Source organism: Phacochoerus africanus, chromosome 15 (assembly GCF_016906955.1).
Source record: "Phacochoerus africanus isolate WHEZ1 chromosome 15, ROS_Pafr_v1, whole genome shotgun sequence".
NCBI lineage: Eukaryota > Metazoa > Chordata > Mammalia > Artiodactyla > Suidae > Phacochoerus > Phacochoerus africanus.
In genome coordinates, this window is record NC_062558.1 from 75,182,050 (window position 1) to 75,208,457 (window position 26,408).

The 26,408-nt window shown below is 51.5% G+C and overlaps 1 protein-coding gene across 6 annotated transcripts in view; it reads left to right on the top strand.

The window, feature by feature from the left end:
- The window catches only part of CDH23 (cadherin related 23), a 438,655-nt gene that overhangs the window by 26,818 nt on the left and 385,429 nt on the right, over positions 1-26,408 (top strand). For all 6 annotated transcript variants that reach the window (XM_047759777.1, XM_047759776.1, XM_047759778.1 and 3 more), the window contains exons 2-3: positions 13,514-13,585; positions 21,831-21,908. In XM_047759777.1, the coding sequence (XP_047615733.1) occupies positions 13,519-13,585; positions 21,831-21,908 (145 nt within the window). In that variant the 5' untranslated portion in view covers positions 13,514-13,518. The remainder of the gene's footprint in view (positions 1-13,513; positions 13,586-21,830; positions 21,909-26,408) is intronic.

Below are 26,408 nucleotides of genomic sequence, written 5' to 3' on the forward strand. Positions count from 1 at the left end.
GCAGTAGTTGAACTTGGCAAGTTAACTAGCTTAATTTTTTTTTTTTTTTGTCTTTTTGCTATTTCTTTGGGCCACTTCCGCGGCATATGGAGGTTCCCAGGCTAGGGGTCTAATCGGAGCTGTAGCCACTGGCCTACGCCAGAGCCACAGCAATGCGGGATCTGAGCCGTGTCTGCAACCTACACCACAGCTCATGGCAACGCCGGATCGTTAACCCACTGAGCAAGGGCAGGGACCGAACCCGCAACCTCATGGTTCCTAGTCAGATTTGTTAACCACTGCGCCACGACGGGAACTCCCATAGCTTAATTTTGATATGCTTCTGTTTCTGCACTAGCTTTCTTTCTTTCTAAATTTATTTTTTTAAATGGCTTTATTGGGATATAATTCACATTTGAAACTATTTACCCATTTAGGGTGTACGATTCAGTAGTTATTAGCACATTCACAGAAAAGTGCAACCATTGCCACAGTCTATTCTGGAACATTTTCATCCTCTCAGAAAGAAACTCTATACTTTTGACCTATTACCACCCCCTCCCACCCCACCTCCTGCCATCACCCCCAGCCCTAAGCAACCACTCGTCTATTTCATGTCTCTGTAGATTTGCATGTTCTGGCTGGACATTTCACATGGATGGACTCCTATAATATGTGGTCTTATGTAACTGGCTTCTTTGACTTAGCATGATGTTTTTGAGGGTCATCCCTGTTGTGTCAGTACTTCATTCATTTTTATCCCATTGTGTGGATACACCACGTTTTTTTCATCCATTCGTCCATGGATGGACATATGGGTTGCTCGACCTTTTGGCTACTAGAATAATAATGCTCAAATGTTCATGTGCAAGTTTCTGTGTGGATATAGGTCTTCATTTCTCTTAGGTGCATATACCTAGAAGTGGTATTGCTGGATCTTATGGTATCTTTGTTTAATAGTTTGAGGAGCAGCCAGACTCTTTTAAAGGGGCTGCACCATTTTACATTCCCATCAGCAATGTAGGAGGCTTCAGTTTCTCCACATCCTCTCCAACACTGCTATTATCTGTCTTGTTGATTATAGCTGTACTAGCGAGTGTGAAGGAGTATCTCATTGTAGTTTTGATTTGCATTTCCTGGATGACCAGTGACATGAGCATCTTTTCATGTGCTTATTGGCCATTTATACATCTTCCTTGGAGGAATGTCTATTCAGATCCTTTGCCCATTTTAATGGAGTTATTTGTCTTCTTACTATTGAGTTGTAAGAGTTCTTTATATAGTCTAGGTAAGTCCCTTGTTAGATGTATGATTTGCAAATATTTTCTCCCAGTCTGTGGGTTGACTTTTCACTCTCTTGATACTGCCTTTGAAGTATACATATTTTGGAGTTCCCATTGTGGCACAGTGGAAATGAATCCAACTAGCATCCATGAGGATGCGGGTTCAATCCCTGGCCTCAGTGGGTTAAGGATCCAGGGTTGCTGTGAGCTATGGTGTAGGTCGCAGACATGCTTGGATCTTGTGTTGCTATGGCTGTGGCTGTGGCTGTGGCTGCAGTGTAGGCTGGCATCTGCAGCTCCAATTCAACACCTAGCCTGGAAACTTCCATATGCCACAGGTACAGCTCTAAATAGCAAAAAACAAACAAACAAACAAACAAACAAAAAACAAAAAAAGCCAACCCCTCCCAAAAAACAGGTATACATATTTTTAATTTTGATGAAGTCTGCTGTATCTGCTTTTCTTCTTGTTGCTTATGCATTTCGTGTCATATCTAAGAAACCATCACCTAATCCAAGGTCATTTAGATTTATACCCATTTTTCTTCTAAGAGTTTTAGCTCTTTCATTTAGGCTTTTGATCCATTTTGAGTTAATTTTTATAGATGGAGTGAGGTAGTGTCCAATATCCTTCTTCTGCATGTGGCTACCCAGGTGTCCCAGTACCATTTGCTGAAAAGACTGCATTTTCCCTGTTGAATGGACTTGGCACCCTTATTGAAAATCAGTTGACCATAGACACATGGTTTTATTTCTGGACTCTCTATTCTATCCCACTGATCTATAAGTTTCTCTGTATGCCTGAACCATGTTGTCTTACTAGTTTATTTTTAGACGGGATATTTGCTACTTAAAAAAAAATGCTATTAGTAACCCAATGCATATAGCTTAGAAAATAGAGAAAAACATTAAGGATAAAAAAAAAATCACCTGTTCTCTCACTAGGCAAAAATAAAATAAAGATACAAATGTGTTACTCTATGTTTTCTGTATAGATACATGCCTATGTAATTTATTTTTTTCAAATGTGGTAACATACTAGATCTAGCCTTGAAGCTTGTGTTTTCGATTTATCAATTTGCTGTGAACATTTTTCCTTGTCAATAAACATCCTCTGAAAACATGATTTTCCGGGGCTGCCTTGCAGTTGGCTTATGAAAGTGTCCTAATTTACTCTTGTAAACCTCTGTCATTGACTATTGACTCTCCTGTTCTTACCGGTATAAACGGTGCTGCTCTAAACCTCCTCAAAACAGACTTCTGTGCCATGATTCTGATGGTTTCCTGAGGGAAATTCCTGCCTGTGGAACTACGAGGTCAAAAGGTGTGAGTGTTTGTAAGACTAGGGTTTTATTGTGCCATCTGCCCCCCCGCCCCCGAAAGCTGTATCATTCATACTAGAGGGGATTTTCACAAAAAACTACTGTGTAGAATATCATCTGATTCAAAGGTAGTTTTAGGAGGTGTTTATATACTGTAGCTATTAATCTCTTACCAGGTATGTGATTTGCACATATCTTCTGCAGGTTTGCCTTTTTACTCTGTGGATCATTCCTTTGATGCACCAAAGTTTTTCATTTTGATCTAGTTCTATGTGTCTATTTTTTCTTTTATTGCCTGTGATTTTGGTGTTATAGCCAAGAAATGATTGCCAAATCCAATGCCATGAAGACTTCCTTCTATGTTTTCTTGTGTGGTTTTATATGTATTTCAGTGTTGGTGTCAGTCACGTATTGCCTCAATGAAGCGGCACAACGAATTACTACAGCAGTTATTTATTCTCACTCGTGTGTCTGTGCGCCTGCTGGGGAGGGTCAACAAATCTAAGCTAGGTGTGACTGAGCTGGATTCTTGACCCTGTGTGGGTTCAGTCTGGGGCATGTTCTCAGGCTGAAAGGTAGGAGCTCAGGCGGCAAGTCCCTCTGCACAAGGCCCATGCATCTGCTAGCATGAAGCTCGGCCAGAGCATCCATTGATCAAAGCAAGTCACATGGCCAAGCCCAGCCTCAGGGGTAGGAAAGCATCCTCTGCCTACCACGAGACCCCAGGATGCCTGTAGATGTGTAGTCGTATGCAGAGTGAAGGGCTGGGACCCATAATCTGATCAACTATAGTGATGGCCAAGGGCTGGGAATGAACTTGGCAGGATTGAGGCTGAGAAATGGCTAGTGTGCTTGAAATATAGTGATCAAGGGAGTAAGGAGGAAAAGTGCCACTTACAGGATGCATGAAAGATATTTGTTAACTGAATTAATCAAAAGAATGTATCAATGGAGGTGAATTTACTGAGATGGAAAAGGCGAGGATGGGAACCTATTTGGAGAAGAAGTCGGATTGCTGTTAGATACATTAATGTTAGAGACACACCAGAGGAGATGTTACGTTGGCTGTACAGGATAAAGTAGGCTTTTCTTGCAAGGAGCCGAGGGTCTTCTGGGGGAAGGAGGACGTGTGAAATTCTGACTAACCCTTGCAGCTGCCGTAACTGTCTCCAAACATGTACAAAGGACGAGGGCAGCTGAGGATCCCATTGCCAGCAGGGATCCAGGAAGTCTTCGTGGAAGAAGGAGCATTAGAACTGAGCCTTAAAGGTGGGGCTGGACATGCAAGGTGGGGCGATGCTCTAGATGGCAAGGACAGCCTGGCTGAGGCACAGAGGGAGAGCACAGGGTGTGGTGTCCGGTCCCTTGAGGGAGGGGGGCAGATCTGAGCAACTGGAACGAGGCCAAGGTCTGTTGACTGTGAGTCTGCTGGTGAGTCGGGGGATTAGGAGAAAGGTGACCTTGATCAATTCCATTCTTCCTCCCCACCCTGATGGGACAGGGGGCCTGAGGATCAGGAGCCTCAGCTGCCTTTTCTGGAATTTAAAAGAAGAGGGAGTACCTCGTGCTGGTGAGGATGTGGGGAAACCGGCCCTTCCCTAATTGGTGGTGGGAGTGCAGCTCAGTGCACCCTCTTTGGAAAGAAGAGCAATTTGTCAACAGTTATAAAAATGTGAAAATCTCCTACTTCACATGTGTGTATAGACGCGAGAACAAGGATATTCATTGCGGCTTCATTTATTGAAGTGAAAGGTTAAAAACAACATAAATGTCTCTCAGCAGAGGTTAAATTATGGACCCCCTCTAGGACACGCCACAGCTGCTAAAACGAGCAAGGCAGCTCTGTACATACTGAGATGGAACAATCCTCACAATAGATTGTCAGGAGCAGGATAAAACCTAGGAGCAGGATGGCATGAATACCCCTTGGTTTTTTGTTTTTCTTTTTTTGCTTTTTTAGGGCTGCACCTGCGGCATATGGAGGTTAGGGATCCAATTGGAGCTGTAGCCACTGGCCTACGGCACAGCCACAGCAACGCAGGATCCGAGCTGCGTCTGTGACCTACACCACAGCCCACGGCAATGCTGGATCCTTAACCCACTGAGCGAGGCCAGGGATCGAACCCACAACCTCATGGTTACTAGTCGGATTCGTTTCCACTGTGCCATGATGGGAACTGCCCCCTGGGTTTTGTTTTGTTTTTGTTTAACAGGGGGAGGGACCTATATGCTCTACCATATGTGCCTACAGTGCTTCAGGAATTGGTGGTTGCCTCTGGGAAGGTGTGAGATTGGGTAGAAGGGACACTTATTTCCTGCTCTATGCCCTTCTGTGCAATTATTTACCAGGTCCATGTCTTACTTCCAAAAAGAATACAATGAAGTATATCTCCTGCCAATTAATTTTTTTTAAAGTATGGGTTGAGGGGACTCTGAGACACCAGGCCTCCTATGGAGGATGCTGGACCACTTGACAGGCCACCCTCGGGGTCTGAGGCTGTGCCTCTCCTGGTCTTGCCTGGCTTATGTCCCCCAACCCCCCAGTCCCAGTTCACCCAGTGAGAACTTCAGGGAGGGACCCAGAGGAAGGCACAGGACCAGAATGAGCGCAAGGGGGTCTCTTCCCACCTTCCATGTAGGGTCCTGGTCTATAAGTGACCTTCCATCCCAACAGCTTCCCCAACCAGCAGCCTGGCCTGGATGATGTGGGCTTTGAAGCGTGGCCATCAGTGACTTGTCCATCAGTGGCCCTAATGGTGTGTCTGCAAGGCGCCTCCTTGCATGCACGAGCATCTCTGTGTGTAGTGGTGGTGAATAATCCCCAAATTGTCTTTGATTTCTGCAGTGTATTTCTGTATTTCTATTCAAAGTTGAGTGCGTCTGATTTTATGGGAATTCATAACAGTTCAAATGAAATCGTGGCGCCCTGCTGTGAAAATCTCTCATTCCTGAGACGCTGAAATGCTGCTCAGATGGCCGCTCCTGCCCTCTCCCTCCCTCTCTGCCCTTCCTTCCTGTCCCTCGCTTGCTGGGACAGAAGGCGCTGCCTCTCCAGCACCAGCACACTGAGCTCACGCCCCTGCCTCTCCTGACCAGGCTGCAGGGCACTGGGGAGTGGAGCCCAGAGAGGCATAGCTTCTCAGAAATGAGGAGTATGCTTTGCTCTGCGGCAACGGGGACCTGACTTTCCAGTCTGTCCAGGGAGCCAGGCTGCAGTGGGCTGCCTTTTGCATTTCAGGTTTGGTGCAGAAGCGTTAGGTGAAGCCCCTGCAGATTGGGAGGGGCTTGGCGAGGAACCTGGCTCCCTGGCGTTGGGGAAGGGTGGCGACAGAAAGGAGGGGTCCTCCAAGGTTGGGCAGGGGCTCCGCTGACTGATGGGCACAGCACCTGCAGCCATTCACGGAGTCCAGGTGGCGCGGATATGCGAGAACGTGGTGAGCACCTTGGGTGCTTTTAAATTGTTAGTCCTCTTCCTCACTTCCATCCTAGGAAAGGAGAGCCAGTCCTCAGGACAGGGCCAGGCTTCAGATCCAGGCCTGGGCTCCAAGGCCCAGGCTTCAGCCCACCTGCTGCTCATGGTCTTGGGGTCAGAGCATGATGAAGTCCTGGTGATGGGCATCCTGAGACCTCCTCCCCACCCTGGCAAGCATGGGAAGGTGGCCCGACTCGGGTGGCAGGGCAGAAAGGAGGGGGCCTCTGAGCTGGGACCCACTGCCCTGGAGAGAGGGAGCTCCCGTCCTTAGAAGGGTCTGAACAGCTGCAGAGGGGAGCAGAGAACTGGAGGCCCATCGAGGACCCATCCAGCTCCAAGGGTCTCCTCTGGGATTCTGACCTAAGACTGTGGGCTTCAGGGAAGCTCAGCAGAGCAGAGGCAAGGGCTTTCTAATCAGAGCTGTCTGTCTGTTCACAGGCTGCTGGCAGCGTTTTGGTAGGGTGGACACAAATTAGGTCTCTGATTGTCAAAACATTGGGTGTTTATTATAGAAAATGAGGAAAATGCAAATAATATGTCGACGAATATAAAATCAGCACATAACCTCACCAATCAGCTAAAACCACTGTTTCTCATAAGCATTTATATGTGCACCCCCCCCGCCCCATTCACTCACCTCCATGCCCTAGGTAATCCTCTGTGTGCTTCCTGTGGCCAGCCCAACATCGAACCTGCCCTCTTGGGTGTCTGGGCTGTCCCACCACTATAAATCACACAGCAGTGGACATCTCTGTGGCTGAGCGGCCATCCTCAGCTCAAGTCCTAGAAGTGGCATTGCTGAGCCATGAGAATGTGCGCGCCTTCAGCCTCTTCATTCCAATTTCAAACATTGGGAGTTCCCGTTGTGGCGCAGTGGTTAGCAAATCTGACTAGGAACCATGAGGTTGCGGGTTTGATCCCTGGCCTTGCTCAGTGGGTTAAGGATCTGGCATTGCCATGAGCTGTGGTGTAGGTCGCAGACGCTGCTCGGATCCCGGGTTGCTGTGGCTCTGGCGTAGGCCAGTGGCTACAGCTCCGATTGGACCCCTAGCCTGGGAACCTCCATATGCCACGGGGGTAGCCCAAGAAATGGCAAAAAGACAAAAAAAAAAAAAAAAAGAATTTCAAACATCGATCGGTTCTCAGCCATGCTGCCTCCACTTGAGGGGGTGGGAGCCCTGATGACCTTGTCCCTCTGGTAGCTTCAAGTGCTCACGATACCCGCACTTATAGCCCTAGCCCCCGCCCCCACCCCAGGCCTGAGCTCTAGTTGAAGGTATCCTCCCGCTGGTCTGACACTGCTACTGGGCTGACAGCAGCCATTCCAGAGTCATCGTGTCCCAACCCAAGCTCTCAGTCTTGCCCCTCAGCCTCTCCACCCGTGGCCCTGCCCTGGTTAGTGGCCATCCTTCCGGATGCTTGCGCCAGAACCCTCGGCTCTGTTCTTTCCAGCACAGCTACAGCCTCTCTATCAGGACAGCTCTTGGCTCTACTTTGAAATAGGCCCAGAACCTGCCAGATCTCACACCTCCTACCCAAGCCCCTGGCTAAAGCCCCCACATCTCGGGCCTGCATCACTGCCGCAGCCTCTACACCTGTCCGCCTGCATCTTGCCTTTGGCTCCTACTGTGAGTCGTCAACTCTGTAGCAGGGTGATGCTGTAATCCTTGAGTCCTTCTCATGGGTCTTGGCAGCCTGAAGACCATGATGTGCAGTGTCTTCCCATCAGGGCTTTACAAGGTGCCCAGGATGGGCCCATTGTCCTCTGCCTTCATCTCTTGCAACTCTCCTCACTGGGCGCCCTGCCTCAGCCACACTGGCCTCCTCGCTGTTTCTTAGGCACGCTGGCACATCTTTGCACAGGCTGGTCCGCCTGCGCAGAAGGCGTTTCTCCCAGATGACATGGCTCCCTCTCCTGCCCCTTCAAGTGTGTGTTGGTACCTCACCTTCAGTGGTACTCAGACCCCTCGCCCTGCTCCTTCCCCCTTCCTTAGCCCTTAACAATCCCGAATACATGCTGTAGAACTTGTTCACCAGCGCTGTCTGTGCTGGGCTCCCCTGGGAGTGCCAGCTCCCCTCGGCCAGGTCTTCAGCCTGTTCTCTCCGATAGGCCTCTGTCTAGCTCAGGGCTTGTCCCCGCCAAGGCCGTGTCGGGGCAGACATGTACACACCTGGCTTGGAAGCCTCTCCCTGCAGCTCACAAGCTCACTCAGGTGTACATGGAGGCTTGGATTTGATTTTAGGGGGCGATTCCCTGGATGCGGTCACTGTGCCACCTGCCAGAGCCTCCCTCCCCTGCTGGCCCTCAACCCAGGCCTCCCTGAGCAGCAGGTCTTTATGGGTTGCTGGCAGAACAAGGTGAAGGCCAGCGTGGGCAGGGTTGCTGCCTTGAACCTGGGAAATTTTATAGTCAGCTCCCTCCAGGGACAGAAGTGTTAACCTCTTGGAGATGGTGTTGAAGGAGGCGTGGTGGGGGTGGGGGGTGAGGGAGCGGGGCCTCGGTCACCCCTGGGGGGTTCATGTAATGTCTTATTGGTACTGGTTCCAGGGGCAGGGCCTGTTAGAGGCCATCAGGGTGGAAGGGCAGCCTGCACAGGAGCCCACTCACCAGCCCTAGCTATACCTCTCCTTTCTGGCACTTGCACTTGGCCTTGCTGCTGCCTCCTGTGTACTGTGGCTGTGGAGCCTGTTGTATTGTCACTCAGGCCTGGCTCAATGGCCTCTGAGTAGATCAGGATCCTGGCCAGGGCCTTCCCATCAGGGCCTCCGCCCTGGAGCCCATGTCTGAGCTCAGCAAAGGTTGGTGCTGAAGTCAGGAGACGGACCATTGAGGGCCATCAGGATAGGGTTCAAATCCAGGCTTGACTTCTTACAAGCTGTGTGACCTTGGGGAAGTTGTTGAACCATTCTGAGCCCCAGCATGTAGAACATACTGTAGACCACCGTGGCTGGCACATGATATGTGCTCCGTACACATAGAGTGTGTATCCTTGAACTCTGTGCAGCTCGCATCTCAGCTGCCCTGGAAGGCTTGAGCTTTCTCTCTTTGCCAACCTGTGGGCAGCAACAAGCTCTGTTGCTTATTTGACACCTCACACACATTTCCAGCCATCTGCATGGTCCTGTACCCCCCCATCCCCCCAGAGTGCCTGGTACAGGGCTTAGCATGCAAAAAGATGTTGGAAATTGGCAGCTTCAAGGCTTTGGGGTCTGGCTTTGGGTCTTCTTCTTGGCAGTGGATATGTTGGAGAGATTTCTAGAAAGCTTCCTTCCAGAACGGGCTCTAAGCCAGGTACCTCAAAAATTTCGGGGTAGCTAGCTCTAATTGGGGCAGGTCTCTGGCATTTCTCCCAGGCCCAGACAGGAAGCCCAGCACAGAAGTGTGTGTGTCTGTGTTTCCTGGTCCAGTGGGGACAGGTGAGGGTCAGTGGGCCACATCCTGAGGTTTAGCCTCACGCAGTGGAGGAGGCCTAGCAGCTCTGCTGGGTGGGAGGAGGGAGGGTCAGGAGGCCCGGGGAACAGCTGTCACACAGGGCAGAGGGAGGTCAGGCTCTCCCCTGGGACCTATGCCACTCGCTGCAGCCCCAGCGCCTAGGGAATGCTGGCAGGCAAAGGCAGCATCTATCACAACACCTGCGCTGGAGCCCGGGGCCTGGGGCCTCTTCCCACTGCCACTGCCTTTGTTCTCTCTGGACCTTGCTTTCCTCCTCATGGCCAAAGGGGTTGGAGGAAGAATGAGATCTGGGATCTCGGGGGAAACCCAGTAGCAGGATGGACTGACCCCCTTGGCCCAGCTACTCTGCTTCACCCTCTGGAGCCTGGACCCCAGGGCGAAGATGGAGAGTGAGGATGGAGCAAAGATTGCCCCTGCTTCTGGATGCTCTGGAGGGGGCCCCTGCCATCTCTGCCAAGTGAGGTGTGCGTTTGGCTGCCCTTGACCAACAGAAGGCAGGTGCTGAGGCAGCATGAGGCCCCTGAGGGGGAAACAGACATTTGAGGGGTGAGAATGGGAACAGTCTGCTGAGTAGTGTCAGAGCCTGAGCCCGCACACCGAAAGGGAGAAACACTATTGTGCACACAGTGTGCCGTGCACACGTGATCACCTCTTTGCATACATTCCGCCCGTGTCTATTGAGTTGGGTATTGTGCTCCCTGGGGGAGGGGCCGTGCCTTCCCCTTTCATAGATTAGGAAATGGGGAGCCGGCTGGGCATGGACAGCAGCATAGTGTGGTGGAAACTGTGTGGGACTCAGATCTAATCCTAGAGTAACCTCGCTAAGTCTTAATTTTCTCATCTGTATAATGGGGCCAGTAATGTCCACATCATAGAGACATTTGGGAGGATTGAGTAAAGTAATACTTGTGAAAACCCGGGGCCCCTGGGCATTGTCTAGTAAGTGTTCATTTTCTTCTTTCCTTCCTTCCACTGCGAGCTTCCTGCAACACCCAGCAGAATGGTGTGCACTCCCAGCTATTTGTGGATGATCTTCTTAGCAGCTGTTGTTTAATTCTCATAACATCTGGTTTGCAAGCAGAGGGTTGGAGGTTTTTTTTTTTTAAAGACACTCACTCACTGTGAGATGTCAGATTGTCACTTAATTGCTCTGTGCCTCGGTTTCTCCACTTGTAAATCAGGGCTAACGCCGGCAATGCTGGCTGGCTTCTTTGCAGGAGATGGTCGGCTGATGCAAGATAACAGATGGAAAGTGGTTTGAACATTTAGAAAAAGGCATCGTGCTCCACCTCACTAGTAGTTAGGGGAAATGCAAATGAAAGCAACCAGGCTATACCATTTTTCATGCATCCGATTGGCAGCCATTTAGAAGAGGGATCACTTCCAGGTGGGTAACGAGGCCCTCTTTCCCATTGCTGGAGGGAGGGGGGGTTGGCACAGCCTTTCCAGAAGGTAATATGGCAACGTATAAGAAAAGTTTACATACATGCTCTGTGTTGTATTTCACCGGCCCAGTAATGCCACTGCCAGAGAACCAAGATTGAAAGCCTAGTCCCAACACAGTTACCTGCAGAGGTGTCCACTGTGGTGTCGCCTGCGTGGCAAGGACCAGGAAACACCCAGATGTCCAACAATAGGGGATGTTTGTCTTCATGACAACCACATCCTACCATCGACTATTATCTAGCTTAGAAAATGGAGGAGGTGGACAAAGCCATGTTGACCTGGAGGGCTGTCTGTGAATTACCAAGAAGTGAGAAAAGTGAGTTTCTTTTGTGTTGAGGGTGACTGTCATTCTAAAGAGAAACAGCGGCCACACTGCTCGTGTGTGTGTGTGTGTGTGTGTGTGTGTGTGTGTGTGTGTATGTGTGTGTCACATGAACCTGTTTGTTTGGGTGTGGAGAGAACCTCGTAGAATGCACCCCAGGCCGGAGCTGCCCACTCTGGCCATCAGACGGGTCAGTTTGGCTCATAAAGGTGGAATTATTTGCCAACATTTAAAAATTGAATTCAGGAGTTCCCATTGTGGTGCTGTGGGGGCGAATCCGACTAGGAACCATGAGGTTGCGGGTTCCATCCTCAGCCTCGCTCAGTGGGTTAAGGATCTGGTGTTGCCGTGAGCTGTGGTGTAAGTCACAGACGCGGCTTGAATCTGGCATTGCTGTGGCTGTGGTGTAGGCCGGCAGCTCTAGCTCCGATTTGACCCCTAGCCTGGGAACCTCCATATGCCATGGCTGAGGCTCTAAAAAGCAAAAAAAAAAAAAAAAAAAAAAAAAAGAATTCATAGTAAAAGCCACGTTTTAAGTATTTCATTGAGAAAAATCAGAAGCCCCAGGTACACTGGGCCCACATTCCCTCTTGGCTGAAACAGCAGCTGCTGCTTCTGGACCAAGCATGTGGCCTCCGGGTGGCCCTCCTCCCCACCAGCAGGGCCTCCTCATTCATACCCCCTTCCTGGCCCCTGTGATGGGCTGTTGACCTTCAGAAAAGCAAAGGGGTGGAAATATAGGGATATGATGGGGGCATTTGTCTTTTATTATGTAAACACATCTTAGAGTCTTTTATTTCCCACATCACTGTTTCATACCTAGTGATGGAGAACATTTTAAGCATGGCATTTGAGGGAAACACAGGGGCACCATGGGCCAGCGTGTGTGGTCTGGGACAGGATCCACCCTCGTGCCCACTCGGCGTGGTACTGGGAGGTGGAGCTGGCTCCCGGCCTGGAACCAAGGGATCTGAGTGCTTGGCTTTTTCTGAAGCCCTTGCCCCTAGATCTTGTAGAGACATGAAAGTCTCTCCAAAAAGTCCTTTCCTTCAGCTCCCCTCTCCTCCCGGAGTCTTACCTGATCATTTATCGATGAGGGAGTGGCATGTCAGCTTCGGTCCAGAAGCCCACCCCACCTCTTACAAGTTGGGGGGTCTCTGAGCAAATTGTCTGATGGCTCTCTGCCTCCAGACCTCACCTTATGTGCCAGGGAGGTATGTGCAGTAGGTGCTCCCTGAAAGAGGACATGCGGGCACTTGGCTGGGCTGGGAGGTGCACAGGTGAGTGCACTGGGAGGTGAGACACGGAGGTGAGGCCACTCTAACAGGGCTGACTGTTCCGTAAGAGGCAGGGATTCCCAGCTGAGGGGCCTGGGGCCCTCCCGGTGTCTCTGCTGGTCTCTGGGCAGGCCTGGTTTGGAGCTGCTGCAGGTGTAAGAAGGACCCAGAAGGCCGTGGCCCTGCTGGGACGTGGCTGAGGCCGGGTGGGCTGAGCTGTGGTGGGAGGGAGCAGCCCCCCACCCCCACCCCATGCCACACTCAGAAATGGGAGCTCACCTCACTGAGCTGGGCTCCAGATCTCTCTGGAGTTTAGCTGGACAGAAAACTCTAGCTCCAGCTTTCCAGACTTACTGTGTGGCCCTGGGAAAGTTACCTCCCTTCTCTGTGTCTCTTTGGGCACCGTGGACTGGCGCCTCCTTTTCTACCCAAGGTTGTTGTTGTTGGGCGCTTCATGGGTGTTGGGCCACTTAACCCGCCCCTAGGTCCCTATCTTCCCACCCAGCACCCATCTCTTAACCCTCCTCACTAACCAGGCTCCAATGCTCTTGGGGGAACCATGCTGTCCTGGGGGACAGGGGCAGTAGCCCCTCTCTCCACCCACTGAGCCCACTATGCATCACAGACCTGTCCCTGTGCCCTCTGATCTTTGGCCCCAGGCCGTGCAATCAGCCTCCACCAGGGCAAAGAGGGGACTGTTGCCCCCACCCTCAGCCCAGCCACCCTCAGGCCGCTGTGTTATACCCAGCATTGGAGGGTGTCAAAACCACACGACCCAGACCCTCTCTTCTTTCCCATGTCCCCTCCCTTACCCTCCCCTCCCCATGAAGTGGATTCCTGCTCCCTTCTCAAGCCCAGTTCTCCCCAGGAGCTGCAGGGGTGGGGAAGTCCTGGAGGGGCTTAAAGAGCAGGGCCCGTCCAATGGGAAGCTCCTCACCCTCTCCTTCTTCTTCCCCAGGAGCCATGAGGTGCCACGTTGCCTCCAGCTGCTGTGCAGTCTGGCTTTTTGTGCTGATCTCTGGATGCTGGGGTAAGTTCACCTCGTCTCCATCCTCTCCCCACAGTGAGCGTGGGAGGCCGAGCTGGAGGGAGTGTGGAGAGGTTTGCGCTCTGGGACTCTGGGCTCCGCCTTGCTGTGTGTGCGACTGAGCACGCACTTCCCTCTCTGGGCCTCGGTTGCTTCTGTGGCACTCACAGGGCTGAAAATACCAGCCATCCCCAGGGCTTGGGGCACATGAGGGAAGGGGAGGAGCCTTGAGAAATACCTCTGCTCTAAAAGGGAGGCATCCATGACCGTGAACTGTCCTTCTTCTGTGATGTGGGGACTGGCCACAGTTCTGCTCAGTGTTGCAGTGGTCTTTTGAGCACCTCCTGTGGGACACTGTGCCTACTGTGTCCAACTCTGGGGTATGGGAGAAATGACATCCTCAGGGAGTTCAGACTCTAGCTGGGGAGAAAGACATAGGTAGGAAGTGCTAGGGAGTTTCTGGTGTGGCTCAGCAGAAACAAACCTGACTAGTATCCATGAAGACATCCATGAGGATGCAGGTTCGAACCCTGGCCTTGCTTAGTGGGTCAGGGATCCAGCATTGCTGTGAACTATGGTGGTGGTCAAAGATGCAACTCTGATCCTGTGTTGCGGTGGCTGTGGCTCCAATTTGACCCCTAGCCTGGGAACCTCCATGTACTGCGGGTGTGGCTCTGAAAAGACAAAAACAAAACAAAACAAAACCAAAACCAAAACAAAACAGGATCCTACAAACAGGGGGACTGGAGTGGTAATAAAGGATGGACAAGGAGTTCCTGTCGTGGCTCAGTGGTTAATGCATCCGACTAGGAACCATGAGGTTGTGGGTTGGATCCCTGGCCTTGCTCAATGGGTTAAGGATCCGGCGTTGCCGTGAGCTGTGGTGTAGGTCAAAGACGCGGCTCAGATCCCAGGTTGCTGTGGCTCTGGCGTAGGCTGGTGGCTACAGCTCCGATTAGACCCCTGGCCTGGGAACCTCCATATGCTGCAGGAGCGGCCCTAGAAAAGGCAAAAAGACAAAAAGACAAAAAAAAAAAAAGGATGAACAGAGCTCCAGAGAAGCCCAGCGGAAGACAAGACTCATCGAGCTTGTGGGCGTAGGAGGGACCCTGGTGGAAGGGAGACGTTTCATCTGGGCTCTGCAGCCTGCAAAGTCATCAGTTTGGAGTCGGGGAGCGGGAAGGAGGGACTCCCAGAGGAGCGAGCAGCCTGAGCAGGGCTGTGGCTCCGAGGAGTCTTTCCTCTCCACAGGGAGGGCCAGCCTGCCTCCCACCCCTGCCCAGGGCCCTCTCAGCAGCCGGGTCAGTGCCAGCTTTCACGCTCCTGGAAGAGGCCAGAAAAAGCCTGGGCATGTGCCTCTCCTGGATAGAAGGAGCTGAGCCGCTCTGGTCTGCATGAGGGAAGGCCAGGACAGCTGGCACAGCTGGCTCAGTGTCCCCCTGGGGCCAGGGTGTCCTCAGGGAAGAGCAGTGGGCACGGCGTGCCTGGCGACATAGGCAAACACATTCCTGAGGGGGCCCCACTCCCTCTCCCACTCCGGGGAGCCAGGAGCCTCTGGAGGAAGCCAAGCTTTGTGCTTTGTTGGAGCGCTGCTGGCATCCTGCTGCCTGAGAGCCCCTTGAAGGTCCCCTCTCCTGGCTTCCATGTGTGTAGGTCTCTCTGCTGGAATGCCCCTGGAATGGGGCGCTCCCTCCCATCCAGTCTCAAGAACTCTCAGGGATAGAGCTTTAAGGGGTCTCGGACCTTCTCTCAACTCCCAGCCCACTTTATGTAGGAGAAACTGCCTGGAGAAGCTGGCCCGTATAAAGCAGAACCCAGCTGGGTCATGACTCAGGTCTCTGACTTGGGCTTTTGTCAAAATACGCACCCACCCCCATCCCCTGCCTGTCTCTGCCCCATTTGGAGAGGCCTCAGTGAGGGGCACCTGAGACCAGCTCTGACCCTCTGCTTTTGCTGGACAGGGCAAGTCACCTTCCTCTGCCACCTCGGGGACTCTGTGATCTTGGATATTCTCACCCTTACCTCCCTGTTACAAAAAATATATATGTAAAAATAAAAGTGCTAAGAGCTTGGCCACCTTCCTGGAAGAGGTGGCAGGCTCCCCTTGAGCTCTCTAGATGAAAGACCGTTCCTGCATCTGAAGTGGGCGCAAGGAAGCAGCAGAGAGCTAGGACTCTTGGGTTCTGGCCCCACTTCTCCAAGGGGTTCCCTTGGGCAAGTTTCTTAGCTTCTCTATGCTTCAATCCCATCTCTCTAAAATTGGAAGGACAGCAAAATTCTTGCATTGTCAAAATGATCAGATGAATCGATATTCATATGAAGCACTTAGAGTAGTTCTTGGCACATGTTGGGTGCTGAATAAGTGTTAGCTCTTTTATCATTAGCTGTGTCTTTCTCCCTGGGGGGAGCAAAATGGGGCATAGGAAACAGAGAAGTTAAGCAAGCTTCTCAAGGTCACCCAGCAATTCTCCGGCCTGCCTGTGAGCTAGCCTGCTTTGCTTGTGTATATTTATGCATGTATATCATTGTGGCACAGTCCCCTGTCCTGGTCCCTGTTGGAGCCATCAATATTGTTCCTCTGGCCTGGGGGCGGGGGGGGGGGCATGACTCACCTTAGGGACCGAAGGGCACTTTCTTCCAACTCTGCCCTTCTGGCACCTGCCCCTGACCCCTAGCCCTTACCTTGTCCCTAGGAAGGCACCACCCTACCCCTCCCCACTGTGTTTCCATCTGATCCCTGACCTCAGAACCCCAGCTCATCTCTCCTCTCACCCCAGCACGTGGTGAGGTCAGGGACAAACACGCCTTTGCTGTCACACCCCCTTGTCAGCCTGTCTTCTCTGCTGAAACTCCCTCCTCCCCCAGCCCCCATGCCTCAGTGTACTCCGTGGCATTTCTTATTCTCTGTCTCGTTGGGAAGGCAGGAGATGAAGGCCTGAGCAGGGCTGCCCTGTCGCATCCTTGTCCAGCCTGGCCAGTGAGCATCCTGCTGGGCCACACAGGCAGTCCCCAGGCGCTGGGTGTGAGGGGCCCCTGACAATGGGGCCGCCTGGCTTCCCTACTTGACACTTGCCTGTGCTCCACGGGCCACATGGCAGCCACCGTAGCAGTGATGCAGTGCACAGGACACCTCTGGCAGGGAGGCAGGGTAGAAGAACAGTGAGGAAGGTTGTCCCCATCTTGAATCTGGGAAATGGGCCAGAGAGGTAGAGGGATTTGCCCAAGGTCACACAGCAGTGAGGGGCAGGGCATATAAGGCCTCGACTCTTGGATGCTGCTTTGTACTCTCTGTCTTGTGCACCTTCCTTGTTGTGGGTGTAGGGGTGAGTCTCAATGAGAGCCGCTTAGTGAGTGGGGTCCAGGGGGACCTCAGTGCGAGCCACAGTGCCTTCGGAGGCCTGGGGAGGCGGGCCTGGGCTGGAGGCAGGTTCCAGTTCAGGCTCTGCCACTTGCCAGTGTTTTTCATGCTAAGAGGAGTCCACTGTCCTGTCCCACAGTTCTGAGAGAGGTTTGTGCTTCCCAGCCTGGCAGTCCTTCCCACAGTGTGTGGGGTGACCGCTCCCTTCCTCCACGGCTTCCCAGGCCCCTTTCCCTTCCCTTGCGTGGGGAAGGCCTTGTCATCCAGCCCTGCACCCGCAGCTTAAACCTACCTTCTCTGTGGGCCTACCCCGCCCCTTCAGTCTATGGTGGTGGAAACATCTGTTTGGGTGTTCGAAATAGTCACAGCTGGTGGACCCCCACCTATGTCGTGGGGAAGGACCAGTGAGTGGCTGGGGGATGCGGGGAGAGAGCATCCAGGGGTGGACGCAGGGAGCGAGCTTGTGGGGGGTGGGGACTGGGGTGCACCCAGGGAGCTGCACCCTCCTTCTTTCACAAAGGTCACCCGCTGTCCCCTCTCCTTGCACAGCCACTCATGTTCACACTCGGCTGGGGGCCTCAAAACTCCGGAGGCAGCAGTTTGCTTCCAGAGGACACAACCTTCCTGCCTTTAAAGTGTCTTTTAAGAGAACAAGCGACCTGCGGGCACGTCCCTTTCCCACCCCCTCCTGTCACCCTGCCAGTCCCCACTGGCAGCCCCAGGCCACGGAGCCTCCTGGGATGGCGGCTTGTTCTGAGAATGCAGTCCTGCTTCGTATGTGACAGGCGACACACATCCTGAGATGCTGCCCAGCTGCCCGTGCAGAGCTCTTAGCCGGCAATTATCAGCAGGTCCTGTAAAATAAAATTTGAAAGTGAATGATGCTGCTGCAGGTGACTTATGCCCTTGCTGGATTCTCTCCCCGACCCCGACCTCATGCCCAAGTTCTCTGGGCACCCTGGAGCCTTCCACCTTGGCTCAGATGCTTTCCAAGAGGGTGCCCAAGGCAGGGATTAAAAGGGTCCCCCTCTGGCTGATCAGGCAGCACTGTTGTTAATACCAGTGTTAATATTAGCTACCGTTTATCGAGTGCTTGCTATGTGCAGGGGCACGGCCCTAAGCGCCTTATGTATGTAATCTCATTTAATCTTCAGCACAGCCATGAAGTCAGTCATATTATTCTATTTTATACCTGAGTAAATGAAGCCTGGGAGGTTCCCATGACTAAAAGGAGGCCCAGGGAGGTTCCAGAGGTGAGACCCTTGCCCACTGACTTCTTTCTGAGGCAGTTGTATGTGCAAGGAACTCCAGGTTCCTCATGTGAGAGGGTAGAGGGATGTGGGTGAGGGCGTATATGTAGGTGCAGTGGTCAGGGAGGGCTTCCTGGAAGAAGGGGCGTCTCAGATAGAACTTGAAGGATGAGTAGGAATTTGACATGGGAAGGCAAAAGGGCCAACAGTCGTGGGAGAGAGAGGCTCGAGTGTTTGTGGAACCAGACATGACAGCAGCTTGGGTACCTGAGCAGATGTGCTGGGGGTGGGACTGCCCCTGCTTCTGCCTGCTCCCAGGAAGGATCTCGGGCATGAGGGAAAGCGCTGGCCGCTGTGTTCTTGAGCCTGGCCCAACCTCTGAGGGAGCCAGGTCAGCAGAAGTAAGGGAAGGGAGGGTGGCTGCTCACCCACGTTTGGGGGCCCTGGAAGATCCGGCAGCAGCCACTTACACGTGTGCTGCGCAATGTCGGCCCCATGAGAGACCGACCAGCCACTCCCTGGTTTGCAGGGCGGAGGGGGACGTGCCCTCACTTGCCTGCTTTTGAGGAATTTTCTGACACCAACAACCATTTCTCCAGCTCTCTGGACACCAACTGGGTGTCTGACTCAATTCAATTGTGAGGCTAACTACCCAGAGTTAGTGTCAGCTTCCACAGACTTAATGGTTCAGCTCTACTTCAGACGCCAGTGGTGAGTCCCAGACCACCTGTACTTGCGATCAGCCGGCTCTACATCAGGGCTTCCTGCTCTCCCTTCTCAGGTTCAGTTACCTAGAATGACTCCCAGAACTCAGAAAAACATTTCGCTCACATTCACGGGTTTAATACAAAGGGTGCAACTCAGAGTAGCCAGATGGAAGAGATGCCCAGGGTGAGGCATGGGGGAGGGGTGGGTAGAGGTGCCAGGCCTCTCTTGCTGAGCCCCCTCCCGGCACAAGGGTATGTTCACCAACCTGGAAGCTCATCAAAGCTTGGAAATCTCCATCCCTCCTCCCCTCCCTGGAGGTTGGGGGAGCGTGGAAAGTTTCCACTCTCTAATCACTCCATCTTTCTGATGACCCGACCCTGCCTGAGGCTCGCTATAGAGATCCCACCCTAAGTCAGCTCAACTAGGAAGAGGGAACCCTCCCACCCTGTTGGTGGGAATGTAAATTGGTGCAGCCTCTATGGAAAACAATATGGAGGTTCCTTAAAAAACTAAAAATAGAGCTCCCGTATGATCCAGCAATCCCACTCCTGGGCATATATCTGGAGAAAATGCTAATTCAAAAAGCTACGTGCACCACTATGTTCGTAGCAGCACTATTTGCAGTAGCCAAGACATGGAAACAACCTAAGTGCCCATCATCAGATGAATGGCTAAAGAAGATGTGGTATATATATTATATATATGTAATATATCTTCCATTATCTATGTTACCCAGCCATAAAAAGAATGAAATGATGTCATTTGCAGCAACACGGATGAACTTCGAGATTATCATACTAAATGAAATAAGTCAGGTAGAGAAAGAACAGTATCATATGCTCTCACATATGAGAGTAGTAGAATCTAAAATATGATACCAAGGAACTTATTTATAAAACAGAAACAGACTGGCAAACATAGAGAACAGACTTACGGTTTTACCAAAGGGGAAGGGAGAGAGAGGATACATTAGGAGTTTGGGATTAATAAATACAAACTATATATTAAATAAAGAACAAGCTCCTACTGTATAGTACAGGGAACTATATTCCATATCTTATGATAAACTATAGTGGAAAAGAATATGAAAAAGAATATATATAGTACATATTATATATATATGAAACTGAATCACTTTGCTGTACACCAGACATTAATATGTTGTAAATTAACAACACTTCGATTAAAAAAATTTTTTTAATTAAAAAAATAAATAAATTACCTCATTGGCCTAAGCTTGGGTGTGGGCACAGGGGTTCATTTGAATAATAAAAGATACTCCTATCCCTCTGGAGATTCCAAGGAGTTTTGAAGGTTTGTGCCAGGACCTGAGGACACAGACCAAAATTTATTTCATATTATGGAACATTACAGAAAGCCACTGCGAGGGGACGGTCCTCAGGGGAGAGGGGAAGGCAGCCTTGGGGACACTTCCTGTGGGGAACTTGTGGTATGGGGGACTCTATCTAGATGTGAAATTCCTCAGCCCTTGCCATGTCACCATGTCCCCTTCCAGACCCAGCCCCCACTTCGAGGCTGTCACAGAGTGGTACTGGGCTACCTGCTTGGGCTTCCAAGTCTGGGTTCCTGTGTAGTGCATGCCGCCCTTCCTAGCTGTGACCCTGGGCAAGTTACTCCTTATCCCCTCAAAGCCTACTTTCTTCAATAGTAAAATGAGGATATGAGGAGTCCCGTCGTGGCTCAGTGGTTAAAGAATCCGACTAGGAATAATGAGGTTGCGGGTTTAATCCCTGGCCTCGCTCAGTGGGTTAAGGATCTGGCGTTGCCGTGAGCTGTGGTGTAGGTTGTAGACTTGGCTTGGATCCCGCGTTGCTGTGGGTGTGGTGTAGGCCAGCGGCTGTGGCTCCAATTAGACCCCTAGCCTGGGAGCCTCCATCTGCCATGGGTGTGGCCCTAGAAAAGGCAAAAAGACAAATAATAATAATAATAATAATAAAGCGAGGATATGACAGCACATGTTGTACCGTGAGGACTGATGGAGGTGGTCTAAGTGGCTGGCACAGAGGAGGATTCCATAGATGGCAGCTATTATCATTATTACTATTATTAATCCCATGAGATGAGCTCCCCCCCTTCTCTTTGTTGTTTTAGGGCTGCACCTGTGGCATATGGAGGTTCCCAGGCTAGGGGTCAAAATCAGAGCTGCAGCTGCCAGCCTACACCACACCCACAGCAACATTGGACCTGAGCCTCATCTGCGACCTATACCATGGCTCAAGGCAACACCAGATTCTTAACCCACTGAGCAAGGCCAGGGATCGAACCTGTGTCCTCATGGATACTAGTCAGATTCGTTAACTCACTGAGCCACGACAGGGATTCATCGGCCATTTCTTCATACAACAAATAGCTGCCGAGGGCCTTCTAAGTGCCAAGCCCTGTCTGGGCACAGGGTTGAATGGTTCACAAAGCAGACAGCCCTTGTCCTTGCCAGGCTCCCATTCTATCCACAGCTGGGCTGCCCTGCAGAAATACAGTGTGAGCCTCATGTGTGACTTTTGATTTTCTAGGCGCCGCATTAGAAAACAACCAGGTGAAACTCATTTTAATAATTTTTTTTTACTTAATCCAAAGTTGCTACAATATTATCATTTCCACATGGAATCAATATAAAATCTGAATGAAATATTTCATGCTCACTTTTTTGTACCAAGTCTTCAAAATCCTGTGTGCATTTTTCAATTCAGCATGTCCTAAAAGGGACCAGGGCTCAGGAGCCACTCTGCCCACCTGTTGGCATTATCCCCATTTGCCTCCAGGCAGAAGAGTGAGCTGCCAGGGACCTGGGAAGGTGGCCGTGGCACTGGAGGCAGGTTCAGTGCCCACTGTAGCCTTTATCTGGTGCTCCTTGCAGAGCGCATGAAGCTGGTATGACGGAACTTGACTGATGCTCTTGTCCTCCAACTTCCAGGCCAGGTGAATCGACTGCCCTTCTTCACCAACCACTTCTTTGACACATACCTGCTGATCAGCGAGGATACGCCTGTGGGTAAGTTGGCACAAGGGCTGGTGGGCATGCCAGGTGGTGTGGGATGGGCTCCTTGCCCACAAGTGAAAGGGCTCTTAGAGATTGAGACCATCTCCCCCTGTTTTGGTGTCCCTGATAGGTGTTCGTGTGGCCTCTGCTTGGTTGCCTCTGGGGATGGGGCCCTCACTACTTCCTGTGGTGGCCCATTCCAAATAAGGGGCGTTCTCGATGTCAAAGAGTTTATCACATTGAGCCCAAGTTGCTTGACTTTCACTTGGGTGCTAATTTTGTCCTACAAAATGACTTGTGAAAATTCAAAGATGGAAGCTGCTGTAGAGCTTGCTTAATAGCCTTTTGTGATTTTCTGTGGTTACTGACTTTACTGCGCTGAGCATGCCTGTTTTTTTCACGGAAAAAAAATAACTAATTAGAACGTGATCACAAGCATCCTCATGCCTGCCCTCATGACCCAGCCTGAGTCACCTTATCACCCAGATCTGTCCACATGAGCCCCTCCCAAGGGTCTGGCTCCCACATCTGCAGCTGGAGGTCTGTGCACCTAGCCCCATGGCCTTAGCTCAGTTCGAGGGATCCCAAAGCCTCTCACGAAATGGAGTTGAATTGAATATACCCATTTTGTAGCTCTGCTGATGGGAAGGCACTAGGTTCTGTGAGCAGGCAAGAAAACAACACCAGGAGGGCCCACTCACCTCCACGGGCACCCCCCCTTCTGTGGTGTCATTCTTGTTGGTGCCATTTTAGAGAAAGTGCCTGTCACCTGGCGTTTCTTACACTCAGGTCTGCCTACTCCATGGGTACCAGGATGGGGCTGTGTCTCGGAAGTAGTATACAATCGGGGACCAGCATGGTGCATCTTTCTGGAGCATCACTTGTACTTGAAAATGAAGCAGGATGGCTTGGAGAGGGGACGGCCAGGAAGATATTTAACTAATAGGTTATTTAAGGCACTTCTTTATGTACATAAAACTAAACATAGATGCAGAATTCTTCAAAGAAAATCTCTGCTGGGGGGTTCCCATCATGGCTCAGTGGAAGCGAATCTGACTAGTATCCACGAGGATGCAGGTTGGATCCCTGGCCTCACTCAGTGGGTCAAGGATCTGGCATTGCTGTGGCTGTGGTGTAGGCTGGTGGCTACAGCTCCGATTTGACCCCTAGCCTGGGAACCTCCATATGCTGCAAGTGTGGCCCTAAAAAGACAAAAGAAAGAAAGAAAGAAAGAAAGAAAGAAAGAAAGAAAGAAAGAAAGAAAGAAAGAAAGAAAGAAAGAAAGAAAGAAAGAAAGAAAGAAAGAAAGAAAGAAAGAAAAGAGAAGGAAAGAAAGAAAGAAAGAAAGAAAATCTCTGTTTAAAAGGGGAACCTTGGGGGCTTTCCTTTGCTATTTGCAGGGGCCCTGAGCAGCCCCTGAAAAAGTCTTTCTTTCCACTCTTCCTTTTTTGTGGGTGGGTGCTGAGAACAGAGGGTGTGGTGGGGATTGTCCCCGTGGTCCAGTGATGCCCTATGTCTAGGGATTTGGGGGGAGGACAGTCTTCTGTAGAAAGTGGCTGCTCTTTTGATGATTAGCAGCCCCCACAGATTAGAGCAGTGAGGCTGGATTTGGGGGTTGGCATTTAGGGATCTGGGTCTTTGAGGCATTGCCCAGGAAGGAGCCAACCTCCTCTCTGGAATATTCTTCCAGGAGCTGAGCTCACCTTCTGAGGGGTGAAGAGGGTGTCTGGCAGCCCCCAGGGGACCCTGCTGAGCTGTCCTCCCCTCTGAGTTGGGTCAGGGCATGTTTGTGGGCTTCCGGATTCTTCCATGGCTCCTCCCCACATCCGGACTTGGCCTGGGGCTGGCATGGAGCCAGTGGAGCAGGTGCCCCCAGCACATGTGGATCCATAAATGATGAATGTTAGCAGCATTTACCACCAGTAGGGGCTCTACTTTTTTCCAGTTCATTCATCAGTTTATCAGATATAGATGGGGTGCCCCCCTGTGCCAGGCCTGGGAGCTATGGCCCCAGAGAGGAATTCGACAGAGGCATAAAGAAATCAGTGTTGTGGGTAACAGGGACTGAGCTGGATGTGGGGTTAAGCCCCAGTGGGGATTGAAGGGGGAGGGGTCGGCCCTCTGTGGGGGTGGGCAGAGGAGGGAGGAAGCAGGAGAGGTTTGGAGGTGGTAGTGGCCCTTGAGCAGCATCCTGAAAGGGTCCCTTCCATTCATTCATACACCATTTCCTGTGGCTGATTTTTAGAAGAGTTTGTTTGAACCTCATCCTCCCAGAGGATGCTTCATGGTGGAGGGACTGTAGCTGGGACAGGTGGACCCCTGAGGCAGAGGTGTGGCCAGCCACTGACTGAGCAGGGCTGCTGCTCTCAGGTGAGTGGTGCTGGCCCCATCACCCCATCCCCATCTGTGGCTGTGGATTGTCCCACTCAGCCCTGAGTGAGGGGTTCTCAGAGGCCCATGCTGCAGGGAAGGTGATGGGGTGGGCTGGGGGCTATTGTTTGGCCTGTACTAATAGTGATACGCCCTGGGCTGGACGCCCCCTCTCCCAGTGAGGCTCCATTTACCTTTGACTCTGGCTCTTGATCGTCTTCTGCAAAACCCAGCATTGATCGGCTTCCAGGAGCAACTCCGAGGACTCGGTCCCATTAAGGCTGTCACAGCGGGGTGTCCATCTGATGCAGTGGGGATTGATCCCTGGCTCTGGGAGTCTTCGGGAATAAGAGGGCTCAGTGAGCCGGAAGGCAGTGCTGCTCATCCCTCTGGGCAGGGGCTGGTGCTGACCTGGCCCACACCCGCCTGGCCTGCTCTCTTCTTTCTGTATCAGGACAGGGCAGCACAGCTCTGGGCCTGAAAGTCATGGGCCCAGTTTCTGCTCCTGCCTGCATGGCACTGGGCACAGTGCTGCCCCTCTCTAGGCCTCTGTCTCCCCATCTCACCAATGAGAGGACACTGGAATGATGGGCCCCGTGGGCTTTGGCTTGGGCAGTGCTGCTAGCCCAGGCTGCCGTATCTCTGGACCCTCAGATAACACAGCCCAGGAAACCTCCACTGAGTGCTGTCACCTACTCTCCCCAGGCCAATCAGAGGGTGGCTGTGGACTCACGTGGATGTGGCAGGGTGCAGACCTCTGACAGGCAGTGGCCGGGGTGAGGGTGAAAGTTGAAACAGCTTGTCCAGGGAACTGGCCCTTTGCCTGCCATGTGTATGGGGTGGTCTAGAGAGTTGACTTTGAGGCTCAGCTCTCATGAGCCCTTTGCTTTCTGAATCTCAGTGCTTTGAACAGTAAAATGGGATGGGCTAGTCTCCCCTTTGGTTTGTTGGGATGTTTACGTATAATATCTTTACCACCAAAGCCTCCACACCTAGAATGTTCCGTTGTTACTGAAAAGAGGACTTATGTGTGGCCCAAGGGTGGCTGGTTGGACTGTCCGGCCAGCCATGGACCTGCAGTGGGGACAGACAAGCATGTAGGCGAGCTGAATCCAGTGGGGCGGGCTGTGCCAGTGGCTAGAGCAGAGCCCAAAGTAGCTACAAGTGTCAGCTCATCTGAGGAGGAGGTCAGAGCTGTGGGCAGACTGGACGTGTAGCTCTGGGGCAGATTTTTCTGGCTTCTGCCAGTTCTGGGAATGAAAAAGTCTTCCTATATTAATATGAAATCTGTCCCTGGAACTCCTACCCACCTGAGCTGAATTCTGATCACTGGAGCCTTACAGATTAATAATGATAATATAACATATGATATACAGTTTATACATATACTATGTATCATTATCATAACAATGTTTATTGAGTGCTTGAGGTAGTGTCCTAAGTGTTTCCATTCATTCATTTTAAGATTCCTTTTAAGAATTGGAGGTAGGAGTTCCCCTCATGGCTCAGTGGTTAATGAACCCAACTAGGATCCATGAGGATGTAGGTTTGAGCCCTGGCCTCTCTCAGTGGGTTAAGGATCCAGCATTGCTGTGGGTTATGGTGTAGGTGGCAGACATGGCTTGGATCCTGCATTGCTGTGGCTGTGGTGTAGGCTGGCAGCTGTAGCTCTGATTTGACCCCTAGCCTGGGAACCTCCATGTGTTGCAGGTGTGGCCCTAAAAAGACCAAAAAAAAAAAAAAAAAAAAGTAATCAGAGGTAGAGTTTGGCTATAGGCTGTATCCAAACAATGTGCTCTCCTGGGTTAGAAATTGGGACCTGCATTTGTGCCGAACCTTCTGAGACTTTCCTTTTTCTTTCTCTCTCTCTCTCTTTTTCTTTTTGCTCTTGCACCAGTTTCTGACTGTGGGCCAGTGCCGGGTACCTGGGAGGGAGCAGGACGGGAGGGCACAGCACAGCCATCTGAAATCCCTTGCAAGGGCTCCGTATTCTGTGTCTACCTCCTCACCTATCTCAGCTTCCAATTCCCTCTGCGTGATGTTCTTTTTTGAAGACCATCTCCCCGCTGGAAGAGACAGACACCAAATGAAGTCATTAAGTAGTTCTGCCTTCCCCGGGCCTGTTAACATCCAGGGTCCCCT